The 15,142-nt window shown below is 38.2% G+C and overlaps 1 protein-coding gene across 2 annotated transcripts in view; it reads right to left on the reverse strand.

The window, feature by feature from the left end:
• Positions 1-217: 217 nt before the first annotated feature.
• LOC107284490 (vitamin D3 hydroxylase-associated protein) overlaps positions 218-15,142 on the reverse strand; it is a 26,642-nt gene continuing 11,717 nt past the window's right edge. For both annotated transcript variants that reach the window (XM_015812555.2, XM_015812556.1), the window contains exons 5-17: positions 14,097-14,240; positions 12,276-12,406; positions 10,734-10,940; positions 10,072-10,109; positions 9,634-9,758; positions 8,488-8,613; positions 6,565-6,662; positions 5,588-5,687; positions 3,698-3,741; positions 2,799-2,838; positions 2,522-2,630; positions 1,896-2,041; positions 218-414 (exon numbers count right to left, since the gene is read on the reverse strand). In XM_015812555.2, coding sequence (XP_015668041.1) covers positions 280-414; positions 1,896-2,041; positions 2,522-2,630; positions 2,799-2,838; positions 3,698-3,741; positions 5,588-5,687; positions 6,565-6,662; positions 8,488-8,613; positions 9,634-9,758; positions 10,072-10,109; positions 10,734-10,940; positions 12,276-12,406; positions 14,097-14,240 — 1,443 coding nt within the window. In that variant the 3' untranslated portion in view covers positions 218-279. The remainder of the gene's footprint in view (positions 415-1,895; positions 2,042-2,521; positions 2,631-2,798; positions 2,839-3,697; positions 3,742-5,587; positions 5,688-6,564; positions 6,663-8,487; positions 8,614-9,633; positions 9,759-10,071; positions 10,110-10,733; positions 10,941-12,275; positions 12,407-14,096; positions 14,241-15,142) is intronic.

A 15,142-nucleotide genomic window follows, 5' to 3' on the forward strand; every position in this document is an offset into this window, starting at 1 on the left:
AGATGAAGGATAGGAATATGGTAAAAGACAGAAAGCATGAATGTCCACCCAGCTATCTCCTGTAACGGTGAATGAGGAGAAAGAGAAATGCCTCAATTGGTCACATAAAATACAAAAAAAAGAGGACCAATCTTTCACAGCTGTTTGCAGACATGGATAACTGGTACAAAAAGTGACGCTTTGACAGAACAATGAATATTGCGGGATCAAACATTCCTTGATATTCTATCATTTTTATAAGTCCAGATGCATCCTTGATCTACAAATTGCTTGTCAGATTCAGATGAATTTCTTCTGTTGCTCTTTGTTGGACAGCATCTCAACTTCTTTCATGAACCGAAGGCATAATTCCTCCTGCCATGGTAAAGCTACACATTGAACTGCCACAGGAAGGCCAACAGCACCTTCTACTGCCTGAAAGAGATAGTAAAAGAGCAAAGTCATTCAGATATCCCCGGTCCAAAGGTCCAAGCCTTTTTTTATTACTGTAAAGTGATCTTGAGCAGGTATCCTTGAAATAAGTCTCCTGTCTCCCTCCAAGTGGCAAATGGCCTCAGGTACGTTTTCAAAGGACTGCAACCTTAATTTCTCAGATTCCTAGGTTAGACCATTAATAAAACTGTTCACATCATTTGATTCTTTCTCTTGTATGCCTTCATACAACTGCTGCCTTGGAAGCCAGTCATCCCAAAGATGTAAAATATGAGAGCTAAAAGACTTAAGTGCCTACACAGAAAAGTGAAAACCCACACTAACTCTTAACCTTCAGCAGGATAGGTAAGCTTTTAACCAAATATTTCTCCAAATATTTAAATATTTTATTTTAAATGGATTTAGATCATTTTTTGGCAAGATTTAATCCTGGCCTTGGGGGAAAATATAAAAAAAATATCCTTCCCTAAAACATAACGGTTATAATCCCGGATTCTTAGATTAAACCTTTCTCCCCTTTCAATTCTCAATATGAATTTTTTCTCCCTCTTTTAAAAACAAGAAGAGAATTTTCAATCCATATATTCTACAGCTGAAAATAGATTTGCTCCAAAACATTCTCTTCCAAAAAATTTCCTCTGAATTTTTTCAGGGTATTTGTTCTTTAACTAGATTGATGACATTTTGTTTCTCAGGATCAATACTTTATACCAAAATATTTTCCTTCAATATTAAGTCAACATCTGACAATATGTTCAAATTATTGTTTTTGCCAAACTCCAGTAAGAGAAGGTCAAAACCATTTTTATTTTGGAAGCAATATACAGTAGTTCATCTACTTGTGCAAGAAAAAAAATGTACAATCATTATGAATGTTTAGTTGTTGCCAAGCGCTGGGAAAATCAGGAAATCCAAGCAGTTCAAATGAATATAAAGGTTTATTGCAAGCTTAAGCGGTCTAGAAGAATCTGAACTACTAACAGTCAAAGCCAATTTGGTGGTAGATAAGAATCAATGGAATTCAAAGTGGGCTGGACTCTTGGTGCGAAGGGACTCGAGACTGATGAGACATTTGACCCCTTCCTCGGGCTCAGTTGGGTCATCTTCTATAGTTCTAATATATGGTATTATATCTTTTCATGCCATAATGTCCTCATGTACATTATTCATCTATACTCATCCAATTTTGGGGAATATTACTTATAAAAGAAGTGCTAAATAGGATATATTAGATCAAACATATCCTTAAATTAAACTCTACTGTTAGCAATTTTGGGTGGAAAAAGATTAATTCATTAAAATTTAGGAAAGTTTAGTTAACCTTATTTATTTATCTAATGGTAGCAGATAATTTTCAAAAACTGATATTAATTTTGTTGTGAAATCAAAGGTCTTCACCATCTCAAACATCACTGATCCGCAAACATTTCTGCCATAATAACCTCTCCTGAGTTCATACAAACCTTTTTCAGGGTCCTATCCCAGGAGTCACCATACAGTCCCTGGTACTGTGCCATCTCTTCTTCATCTGCTTCTGTAACTGTGGTAACTGGTACAACTCCAGCAGGGAAGTTCAAAGCATTGTACAGCATGGTACTAGAGATAGCACCTAGGAAGATGAAAACATAGAATAAAGAGTTAGGTGAAATTAGATACCTCCTCCCCATGGAGCTCCTTTCCCAAATCCTTCTACTGGCATAATTCAGTTATGGTAAGGTAGAATTTTTAGAACTTTCTAAAATTGGACTGTTCCATTTTTTTTCTGGGTTTTGAACGTGTACAATGGACAACAATGCTTTGGTGAGCTATTCTAGTCATCCTATGGACAGAAGAGTTAGCCTGAAACCAGATTTTAATCTCTCTGTGAGAATTACATTATATTTCCATACAAGAATTGTGAAAATTTCTAGATCATTCTGACCATTGTTATTAATTATTCTGCTAAGAGAATGGCAAAACCACTATCTTTGGAAGCAATCCTAGTCTGTCTACCTGTGCAAGATTAAACGTTGGTGGATGCTCCTGAAACTTGATAATATTTGTTTTTAATGTAATGAAAAGGTATACATTATGCCACAGTAAGGCTTACCCAGTATTTTTGAAGGATATCCAAGAAAGAAGGCAGGACCCAGAACAGGGCACAGGACAACATCAAGCTTGTTTTTTCTCCAATGCTCAATAAACTTTTTACGATAGACCTGAGCCCAAACAGCAATAGTTGTTAAAGTCCTGACAAAATCTAGGCTTGATAAAGTGTAGCTGAGTAGTTAGAAATGTGCTGAAAGCTATCCCAGGTTGTTGCCAGATAGGAAAAATACAATCAACATATGATTTTTAAATTTTATTTTCACAAAAAATGTTTTTACCATCAATTCATTATCGATCTTCCACATGTCCTTCACATTCCTGAAAGACAGAATATTGAACATGTAAGCCAAGCTTTCTTAAAATATAAGAAACTGCAACTCTGTTGGATAATCAAGATGATCATATGTGTGCCGGAAGCAAGACAAGACTGGGGCCACATAGATCATCATTTTGAAGAAACAGAATAAGAAGAATATTGATGCTTTTGAGCTCTGAGTTTGGAGAAAACTCCTGAGGGTACTTTGGGCAGCCAAAAACCCAAACCAATGGACCATCAATCTAATCAACCCAGAGTTCTCATTCGAGGTGCAAATAACCAAGCTCAAATTATCCTAATCTGGACATGTTACGAGAAATCTAGCTCTCTGGCAAAGACTCTAATGCTGGAAAAGGTGGAAGGAAAAAGAGAAGAGGATGACCAAATGAATGGACTCAGTTACAATGACAATGGGTGCCATGTTGGAACTGCTGAAAGACCAGATTAGATTGTTATGGGTAACATCTACAGTATCTACATGGTTGCTAGGAATTGAAAATGACTTGATGGCACATAATCAGTGAGATATTCATGTATTTTATCAATTATAGTTGATGAAACATCAAAATCTAATGAAATGGCTAACTTGCCATTATCAAAAGGCACATCATAATGCAAAAAATACCTGGGTTTGTTTTTTTAAAAAAAATAATACTTGGACATAGTGCATAAGTAGTGAACTTATTCACATTAATCCTAAAAACCACACTGCTGAACTGCTTTTTTTTCCTAATGCAAACTCTAAAGATCAATCTCAGTAAGAGAGAGAAGGGGCCAAACTATAAAGGCACCAACTTTTTATAGTGTATCAGCTAAAAGTATCATTTCAGTATATTTGTAGGAATATAATTCTGCCATTACCTTACTCCACACAACGCATTCAGCTGCCCAGCCAATCGGGGAAACTTGAAAGAAAACAGCATTGAGTGAAAATCCAGATTCATTAGTACTATTAGAGTTTGTTTAAAAACTATACAGAATTTTTTTTTAAAAAAAAAAAACTGTGTGTAAGGTCTGGTGAAGATACACAACATTATGACTGTACAGTTGCAATTTCATATCTAATTGAAGAGGCCATTATGTACAAGTCCTGAGGAGCAGGTATTCCAGCTGGACAGACCTGCTGGCTATCAGAGCACTAATCAAACTAGAGGCCATCTAATTGTAGGGTTTTTGCAACAATTCAGAAACAGCTCAGGACCTGTTCAGTCTCACTATTGGTTGGTTGGTTGGTTGGTTGGTTGGTTGGTTTGGGCAGATGAGTTGATAATGGCATTTTCATATTTTTTTCTAACACTGCAGCTGTGCAGGGAGTACGGATAGGCCATTTCCCAGGGTCTATGACAATTCGCCACGGCCAACTGACCATGGCCAACTTGCCACAGCCAACTCTCTGCAGGATGACTTGCTGTGGGACAAGAGTTTCACTAATATCAAAGAAATAGTGGAATAGAACGATTAAAGAAAGGATGCAAAAGGAGGGACAGCATGAAATGTGAATGGCAAAAATTAAAATAAGGCATTTATTTTAAATAATTAAGTAGAACTGTTAAATTGTCCTGCCGTGAGTTGTCCCATGGGAAGTTGGCCGTGACGAGTTGTCCTGCAGAGAGCTGGCCATTCCCATTAGTGAGAATTTATGTCTCACTTCTGGTGTCTTAGCTTCTGTGTCAAGCTGTAGCTCCCCACATACAAGTTCATCATCCTTGTATCCCAATCCAACTTTCTTCCACCCACCCACCCACCCCTCCCCGTTAGTATGTAAGAGGGGCAATAAAAATATGCTCTCTTTTCCTTGAACAATTAATCAGTGGAATGACTTGTCTCCAGGAGTTGTGGGTGCTCCAACACAGGAGGTTTTTAAGAAGAGATTGGACAACCATTTGTCTGGTATAGGGTTATAGTATAGGATTTCCTGCCTAAGCAGGGGGTTGGACTAGAAGATCTCTAAGGTCCCTTCCAACTCTGTATGGAGTGGAGATTTTCATCCTTCTGCAACCAGACACTACCTGCCTGATATTCTTTGCACTCTGTTTTTCAGATGAATGGGTTCTCTGCATGCTCTCACCATTTGGAGGCTTGAGGTGGTATAGATAATCTACTTTGTGCCTGCTCTTTTAGTTATTTATCAATTAAATTCATTTTTAAGACTGCCCAACTCACAAACATGGTTTTGGGCAACTAATGACCTGTTAAAATATTAATAATAATAATTTTTTAAAAAATCATTAGCGAGGGATAAAAACCCTACAGTGGTCACTGAGAATAAACCCAGATATAACAAATGACAACGATCTCTATCTTCTCTTTCCCTGACTTAGGATGATAAAAATTGGCAGACCTGCCATTCGTCTATATAGGCAATCAATTCCAATCATTTTAATTACCAAAAGGAATATCATGAATGGCTTAGGGAAATGGTCAGCTGATCAGTTTCTTCAGAATGCATTCAATTAAAAATTTATGTTTCTCATGATCAATGGCAGTCACTGGAGTATTGAGGAATTACTTCATATTGCCCCTTTGGGGCATGTATGTAATGTCACAATAAACACAGAAAGGATGGGGGCTTGCATTGTAATTTCTCAATTCCATCAGTCTGATCCCCTTGCCCCTCCCCATGTTGCTGCTCACAATGCAAATATGTTTAAAGACATATTTATTTCAGTATCATACAATACAATACAATAATTCTATCCCAAATTTGGAAAACAAATTTGACCCCGTACACACAGAGAGAATAAGACTCACCCAGCTCTTGGTGAACTTGGCCAAAACTTTCTTCACCAATTTTGGGATTGCAAGCATTTTCACTTGAGCTTTCAAAGCTGGATCCACTATATCTTTTTGACTGACAGGCAATAGAGAAGGAAAGAAAGATTGGAAATTTTCTCTCTTTGGATACAAATGTATTTACCCCAATCATTTACTGTAGCAAGAAGTGATGTTGACCACTTTTTACAGAGGAAATTGGACACTAAAGCTATCAAGGACTGTTTTAGAGCAGGCATCCAAAACAGCAATCTTTGCCCTTCTTCCCAACATTTACTTAAAGTATATGGAGCTGGCACTCTATGTGGAAATTACATAGTCATGCAAGTGGCAATATATTTTCCCCTTAATAAGAAAAAGGAGATCATATCTCCTGGGCTGGAATGTTAGACTTTATTTTAGGTACATAGTGGAAGGAGGGAATATCAGCATCACCTCTTCATTCAGGTAAATGCTACCAGTTTTGTCTTTGCCGTATTCCTAACATAGTAATCTATCACAGTATCAACAACTGTGTATTTTTCAGGGGTTTGTGAAAACAATTGTCATATTACACTGGAAGGAGAAATTTACATCTTATTGACAGCATAGGGGTTTGGGTATGCTACTAAAATTTGAATTGGTTTATTTTCCAAAAGAACAAAGAAAAAAAGAGTCAAAAATTTGGAACTGTTCTGTTTATGTCTTCAAAGCCTCTATTTCCTTTCTCCCATTTTTATTATTATAGTGATTGCTAACTGGAGGTTACATCACATTAATACATAGGTACTTCTTTCTTGCTAATTCATTGATATAATAAAGCAAATGGTGATGATGATGACACTACCATCACCTCCTGGAAAACAATGACCTTATTTTAAAATGTGGTTTGAATGAGAACACAGTAATATTGGGCAGTATCCTTATTTGCTATTGGCTCTTTAAATGTTCTCTAGCATCCCCAACAAACTACTTACAACAAGGCCAACAGACTTGAGCCTCCATCTGCAAAAGCACCTTTCACATAAATTTCATCAATAACATAGTCCACAGAAGATGGGTCGAAGGGAACTAGCTGCAGGTAACAAAGGGGTTTTCAGTTAAAACTCCAAGATGTAAACTAAATACAAATCTAGATTAACTATTTTCCTGGATGCTATTTGTCCACTCGATACGGCTTTCTCTATACAAGCATATGCACACAAAGGGCTCCTCCCTTTGGTTCAGTTAATGCTATTCACCAGTTCTTCAACTGACAAAAAGAAAAGAAATAGCTTAAAAACTGCAACCTGGCTGATGTGTGTCCTCCTAGCCTGCCATTGAAACGATGTCACCAAATGCTGATGTCCAATTAAGAGCCAATTAAGGAAGGAAATTGATGAAGTCCCAGATATGGTTTCCCTCTGGTCAACAAACCAATAGCTGGTGAGTTGGATTTGGACCAGAGAAAGGCAAAATATTTTTGAAAAATAAACCAGAGGGTGTAGCAATTGTTAGAAGTTGCTCCAGGATTTGCCCAAACTTCTGGCAACTGATTGCATGGCTGCCAGAAGTGGTAAGAAAAGGAGGGGAAACTGACATCACTATCAGCCTCTTGAGACCAGAGGTGTGGCAAGAGAATAGAAGAAGACAACTGTATTCTTGCTAGATCTACAGTCCCATAGAGCAGATTCCCAGACAATCTGAACTGGAAGGGGTGGCAGATCATATCCATCTTTTGCCACCCCATTCAGTTGCAATGAGGAGAGATGACTCTTTACCCATCAAGTTTCTTAGCCCCTGAATCTCCCATCCTGAGAGCTGATTCTTTAGGTCTCCAGGCTTGAAGAGGATATGGGGCATCTAAACCACCAGCACCTTTCTGAAAATCAGCTGAGTGGCTGTAGAGGAAAGATCACACAATGACGTACAAGATATCCCACTTTGGCACATGCTTCCATTGGCAGGTGTGTTTTTTTAGTTATTTTTAAATATGGACTTTTTACTGTTCTAGCTGCTTTTGAACATGGTTGTTCTGCTAATTCAGAAGACATTGGCATCAAGCCAATGTTCAAAAGCAGCCCATTAAGAGCTGCCAATGTGGAGTTGCTTGCTTCTATGGGAAAGGTCCTTCCCCCATCACTTTGCAACTGCCTCCTTCCCCCATGAACATTCAGCTGTAAAATCAAGCTTTTCTATAACAAGGATTTGGTGCTCTTATGAAACAGCAATAAATCCCTGATCAACATCAGCCTGCACAACTGCATCTTGAAAGCCTACCAGCCCCACCGCTCAGCTGCTGTTCATAGATAATTAGTGAGATAGCTGATTATGGCCCAACCAAATAAATGGTCAGGGAACCACACCATTCTACACACATAACTAAAATGTGTAGTTTCTTGGCTGCCATCCCTCCATATAGAACAGTGATGGCGAACATTTTAGAGACTGAGTGCCCAAACTGCAACCCAAAACCCACTTATGCATCGTCGAGTGCCGGGTGGGTGTGACCCATTGGCTGGATGTGGCCAATTGGGTGGACGTGGCCAATTGGGTGATCGTGGCTGCGGTGGTAACAGCAGACTGGGTGGGACTAAAAAGTTCAATCAATCAATTCCAACTTTGCAAGATCTTTTTTTTCCCCGCAAGGTTGAAATTGACTGATTGAACCTTTTTTTTTTTTTGCACATGGCAGCAGAGGCCTAAAGCAAAAAGGTTTTATAAAACCCAGCTGAAGGCCTAGGATTGGGGCGACGGCGCGCGTGCCCACAGAGAGGGCTCTGAGTGCTGCCTCTGGCACCCGTGCCATAGGTTCGCCACCACTGATATAGAAGCTCTCTGACTATTCTGTATCAAAAAATAACCCACTATTTAACATGCAAATAGGTTGTACTGTAAACAATAGTAGCAAAGATACACACTGTATGGCCAGCTTCCTGCAGAAGCTTCCTGGTTTCATGCACAGCCCTTCTCATGCATGGTGGGAGCAAGAAATAGCCATCTGTGTCATAATATCCAATCCGTAGAGGTGTAGAGCTTGAATATATCTAGGGGGAAAAAAACCTCTCTGTTACTAACATTAATGGATTAAGAGCTATAGCATGAACTCTGTGATGGCACTTTTGTTAGCCACATTGTTGTGATTGTCACACTATTATGCATGCCATGTCACACTGGCATGCAGAGACTCATAGAACTGCATGTGCTCTGGTTTGGGCGGTGGGATACTTAAAACAATGGACCAGACTTCTAAATATGTTTCAGCAAATTAACAGGAATTGACCATGACAATAATTCTCAGGTGGCACTATATTCTTCTTAAATTAGGAAATTTAAGTGAAGTAATTTTAATCTAATTAAATGTAATGTAATTTTAATGTAATTTTAATATGTGATTTTTCTGGATGGTGATGACAGGGTGATAAGCAAGTTGGCTCATATTACTATCTTTGTGTTCAGTTAGCTATACTTTTGATTGAAACTTTCTGAAGACATTTGGAAAATCTCACAATCTTTAACAATGAATCCTGTTCTGAGTTAAACTTTTTTTTGTAATGCATATAAGTAGATGCAGTATTAAGAAATTGGTGTAATGTCTTTTATTAGTTGCCAGCTTTGTTACTGTGAAATGTTTAAAAATTAAGCACCTCTTTGACCAAATTAGTGACATTTCTAATGGAAGAAATTGTTCTGGTTGAAAAATGGATACAACAAAAAGAGCTTTCAAAAACATGACAAAGGGGGGATATATTTTCTCAAACTGGTGACTATTTATCTGCTATATTAATAACATTTTTCCCAGGAGAAATTAAATAGACGTCCTTCAGCTAACATGTATGCATACAGGTTTTTAATCCATTAGTGTGTTTTTTATTTGCCTTGTTTTATTTTTGAGGGAGGGTTATATTTTTAGCGTGGATAGGGTCATAATCCTGTTTCTTCTAAATATATATTTAGATGCTTTTTTATTTGGGGAATTCTTTGAAAAAAATTTCATAGTATCTGTCAAAATCATCAACTATGGGTTCAGCAAAGGTGCTATATCTACCCTTTGGTTTTTTATTTACCTCTTGATTGAATGGAATGGGTGGCACAGTGGGATCCAGCTGGAACATGTAATCACATAAGACAGCCCTCATGCATAGAGCAAGACTATCCACATCCTTTGCCATTGGTCCTATTGTCCCTAAAACTTAAGAAGATGAATATATGTATGAAGTAATAGTATATAGCTAATCCAGTTTTGGATTTATTGATCAACAGCAAAATAGATTTCAAAATAAGATCATGCTTTGATGATCATGTCTTTGTTTAAATTGCTCCACATTCATTCTTTCTGAAAGATCATGTTATGCTTCCACTTTTCTTGTTAATATTTATATTTCAAATACTATGTACCCAATATCCATTGTTCTTCAGCTCAGGCAGGCACTTTTTACATTCATTCAGAATTGCTCTCTCACCCCTTTCCCACTTTCCACAAAAAAGAAGATGATTTTATTTACTTAGCATAAGATGAAAAGGCTCCTTTACTCCAGAAACACTGTAAAACAGAGAAATATAAAATGCAGACAATATATATGAATAAAATAATTAAGCAAATGGCTTTTTGAAGGGCCCTGTCAACTGGATCATCACTCAGTGATAAATGTCAATGGTTGCTCTTGTACAAGACATATTTGCTTATATCTGTGTCTGTTCTTTGTTTAGAGCTGTTTCTTTAAACATGTGTGGACTTCAACTCCCAGAATTCCCAGCCAACATGTTAATGTCCACACCTCTTGAAGTTGTTGAGTTCTCTGCTACTAAGTTTAGTGCTTGATTTCCTTAGAATGAAAGCATTTGCTAGAGAAATATTATCTCAAACTTAAATTGGATATCCCTAGCACCCTAGGAAAAGTGCCCATGGTATCATTTCTAAAAATTTGTGAACACTGATCAAGCTATTTCATAATTTCTCCAATATCACCAATATCTTCAGCAGTTTTTTCAGCAGAAATTAATTAACAACAACAACAATTTTTTTAGAGATTTTGTAACCACAACATTCCAACCCCAGAAGATTATTCTGTTAGATGATTTTTGAGGTCTTTTCCAACTCTACAATTCTAAATCTTGTCAAAGTGTGATAATCAGTTGCATAGTCTATGATAACTTTAGTACTTACCTCAATCTACCTGTGGTTGGCTTCAGCCCACAAAGACCACAGAAGCTGGAAGGTAGACGGATACTTCCACCCACATCTGATCCAAATCCCAAGACAGAACCTCCTCCAGCAATTAGAGCCCCTTCCCCTCCAGATGAACCCCCAGGAGTTCTCTTATGATCTAAAGGATTCACCGTCTGCCCAAAAACTACATTGCTGCAGTCATAGCTGAAAGATGATAGAAATACATCAGATTGTGGGAACACAATATTTAAAATATAGGAAATCTATAATCTATTGTTTCTTCTGAAGATACAATCTTTAACCCATCTACAAAAATTAAAATGTATTAAACTCAGTGGAACTTCTATTACTGCATTATGAGTCTGAGGTCCCTAATTCTGATGTTCTAAATCAGGAGTCCCCAAACCCTGGTTCATGGACTAGTACTGGGCCAGCAACCGGTCCACACAAACAAGGAAAGCCCCATCCACAGGATGCAGGCAGTACACAAAACCACGCCCCCTCCGGTCCATGGAAAAACCTCTCTCCATGTAACCGGTCCCTGTTTCCCAAAAGGTTGGGGACCTCTGTTCTAAATAATGTTCTACTCTAAAGTAGTCGTATATCAAAAAGATTTAACAGATTTTTCAAATTGACCAGATTATAATACACTTGAAGCAGAAAGCAAGAACCCTAAGGGCATCTGAGTAATTAAAGAGAGAGAAAAACCTGAACACCCCCCAATTTCTACAAAACGACAACTCCTACAATACAGACCATTCCTTCAACATATTCTGACAGCTGAACATGGCTAAATATAAAGGTTTCTGGGCTCTTTAAATGGACGCATAGTAATGATAGTTACATCTCTTAGGATCACTCTGATTCTGGATATTTTCTTGATATAAGGTAGTAGGAATACAACAGAAATTTTACTTTTTCTTCATCAAGTTTTGAAGAAAAAAGAACACAGTACACATGACAATCGACCATAGATACTTGGTTTTTGAAAGTTCCTCTAAGGCAGGGGTCTCCAAATTTGGCCGCTTTAAGACTTGTGGACTTCAATTCCCAGAATTCCTCAGCCAGCCATGCTGGCTGAGGAATTCTGGGAGTTGAAGTCCACAAGTCTTAAAGCAGCCAAATTTGGAGACCCCTGCTCTAAGGCTTTTCTTCATATCTCCAGTGGTGTGCTTGTCTCCTCTACTCAAGATGGGAGAAGAGCACACTGCCTTGAGAAACATCTGTTCCCACAGCATTCTTCTTGCTGTGCCTCCAAAATGAGATCAACAAAATTGCCACCATTGCATGATTATATGGATTCCTTTTAGTCAAGACTCAGATCTGGGCAAGGGACTGAAACATCATCCATAAAGGCATTCATTACAGATTAATATTCAGATTCATGACTAAAACAAGTCAAGACAAACTGTGAACAAATAACAAAGAGGTATATGTTTTTAGCAACTGCATGACAAAGAGATAGAGTTTATCAATACACAGGACTGATCGGTAGCTATACACAAGAAAAAAATTCACATTTGGGCCATAGAAACTTACTTGAATAAAGATTGCGGCACATTTGTGAATACAAATGGATTTGCTCCCTGCTTCTTTAATACCTTAACCAGCACACTGTCCTCTCCTTCCACATCAAGAAAATGTGAAAAGCCACATGTTGTCAAGTGGCCCTAAAGGTAAAGGAAATATTAAGGAAACGGGTGTAGATCAACTCTTTATCTTAACACCTAATAATAGCCTCTACTTTTTTTCCTCCTTTCCTCTACCCATTTTTCTCTTCTGCTAGGATTTAAAAAAAAAAAATTTTTTTAAACCAACAACTATGAGGGTGAAGGTTCGTTCTCCCTCATCCTACACCTGCGCTACAGATATTCGTCACTATTGCAAAAACAACTATGTTTGAGGTCCCTGTTTCAGGAAATAAATAAAACATTCAAGATAGTCTAGGCCAGGGCTTTTCAACCAGTGGTACAGGTACTACCTGTGGTACATTGGCACCTGGTAAGTGGTATGCGAGCATTCTAGAAAAGTGGTAGCAGGGGAGGGGAATGAGCTGAACCGGTGGCAGCACTGCACAAGACTGAGCGAGAGATGGCTGGAGCTGCAGAACTGTCAGGGCTCAGCGGAAGCACCAGGATCAGCGCCAGGCTCCAGCTGGAGCTCGGTGCTGATCCTGGTGCTTCTGCTGAGCCCAGAAGAAGCGCCAATCAGCTGGAATGTTGCAGCATCTCCAGGGTCTTGTGATTTACATTCAGATGCTTGGCAACTGATTCATATTTATGACAGTCACAGAGTGCCAGGGTCATGTGAAGTGACCAAAACCTGCTGCAACCACCCAGCAGACAGGGGGAATAAAAACCAAACACCACACCACCCCACCCCCACTGCCAAACCTCAACAGAAATGCTCACAACAATGAAAACCTCAGACAGGAGGAAGAGCGTTGCCGGGTGGGCAGGCAGGCGTCTTGCTCGGTTGTGCCTTGGGGGGCACTTTTTTTCAGTGCCATTGTAACTTCGAACAGTCACTAAGCAAACTGTTGTAAGTCGAGGACTACCTGTACTTTATCACTTTTTTCCTTTTTTTTTTTTTTTGGTCATCAAGTTTTTGACGCCTTGCTAGGCAACTGGTGGTACTCGGATATTGCCATATCCTAAAAGTGGTACAATGGGTGAAAAGGTTGAAAAGCCCTGGTCTAGGCTTTCAGCTAATTAAAGTTGAAAGTTTGGGCTTTAAAAAGTGAGCAAAAATTGTACCACTATAAATCAGCAACCAGATGTGGCAATACAATTCTAGAGGCTCTGGGGGGCTGTGTTTTTTCTGTAAGCCATGGTTTCCCATCCCCTTTCCAATATAAAAGGGCTATACCAGTGATGGCGAACCTTTTAGAGACCAAGTGCCCAAACTGCAACCCAAAACCCACTTATGTATCGTCGGGTGCCAGATGGGAGTGACCCATTGGGTGGGCATGGCCCATTGGGTGGGCGTGGCTGCAGTGGGAACAGCAGGCTGGGTGGGACTAAAAAGTTCAATCAATTCCAACTTTGCAAGATCTTTTTTTTCCCCGCGAGAAGTTGAAATTGATTGATTGAACCTTTTTTTTTTTGCACACAGCGGCGGAGGCCTAAAGCGAAAAGGTTTTATAAAATCCAGCTGAAGGTCTAGGACTGGGGCAAGGGCACGTGTGCCCACAGAGAGGGCTCTGTGTGCCACCTGTGGCACACGTGCCATAGGTTCGCCACCACGGGGCTATACCATAAGCAAATACATATCTTAGAAAGGTATCTAGCGGTCTTCTCTTAGCAGCTGCTCCTTGTCTGCCATTTCTAGAAAACCAATGTATCACAGAAATGGAATCACCTTGTATCCAATGTGGTCTTTGATGCTGATAGGTACCCCATACAATAAACCCTTTTCCTCCTGTTTTTTCAGTTGCTGAAGAAATGGCTCACATTCTGGAATAAAATGGCGCACACAGTTCACCTCCTTGGTGACCGTTAAAGCCTTTTTAGGAAAACAGTAGACAGACAAAGTGGGGAAATAATTAGAAGTGGAACAGTGAGCTTTCCTCTGTTAATCACTCCCCATTCCTGATCCATGATTCCTAAAAAAAAAAAATCTACCAAATCTACTGTTTCACTTTCATCAGTACCTTCTATCATTTTCCTAAAATCAATCTTGCCCCCAAACCATTTTTATAGTAAAAGACAAACCACACATTCCAATCAATATTCATTGTAGTATTTATTTTAAAATGGTGCAAATATTTCCTCCCCATCCCCCCCACAGGAAGGTAGTGAAGGAACAATTGCAAAATACCATGGTAGCATGATCCCACTACTAGGGGGTGCAGATTGACCTTCAAAAACATTTTGGAAAAAAGATCATTTTACTGTTTTTTTTTCTAAATTTGTGTTGTTTTTATTCTGTAAAAAAAATTCAATAAATAATTTTAAAAAATATTTCCTCAAATATATTAACATATACATACATACACATATTCATTTATTAACAAAAGGATTTAATGTTCTGGCAAAACTATGCTTTATTAAGAAAATATTGTAGATTATCAAGAGATTCAAGAGGCTATACGTTAAGATATAATACTAAGATAACATTTATTGTCATTTTTTTCTGTGAACAAACTGGCACATATTTAAAAAAATCTGATGCTTCCTTTCAAAAGAATATAAATCATACTTTTATTTTATTATTATTATTATTATTATTTTAATTTGTATACCGCCCTTCTCCCATAGGACTCAGGGCGGTTCACAGCATATTAAAAACAAATAATATACACAAAATACAAAAAATACAAAATACAAAAATACAAAAATACAAAAAAAAAAAAAAAAAAAAAAAAAAAAAAAAAAAAAAAAAAAAAAAAAAAAAAAAAAAAAAAA

Source organism: Protobothrops mucrosquamatus, unplaced genomic scaffold (assembly GCF_001527695.2).
Source record: "Protobothrops mucrosquamatus isolate PMUCROS unplaced genomic scaffold, P.Mucros_1.0 scaffold95, whole genome shotgun sequence".
Classification (NCBI taxonomy): Eukaryota; Metazoa; Chordata; class Lepidosauria; order Squamata; family Viperidae; genus Protobothrops; species Protobothrops mucrosquamatus.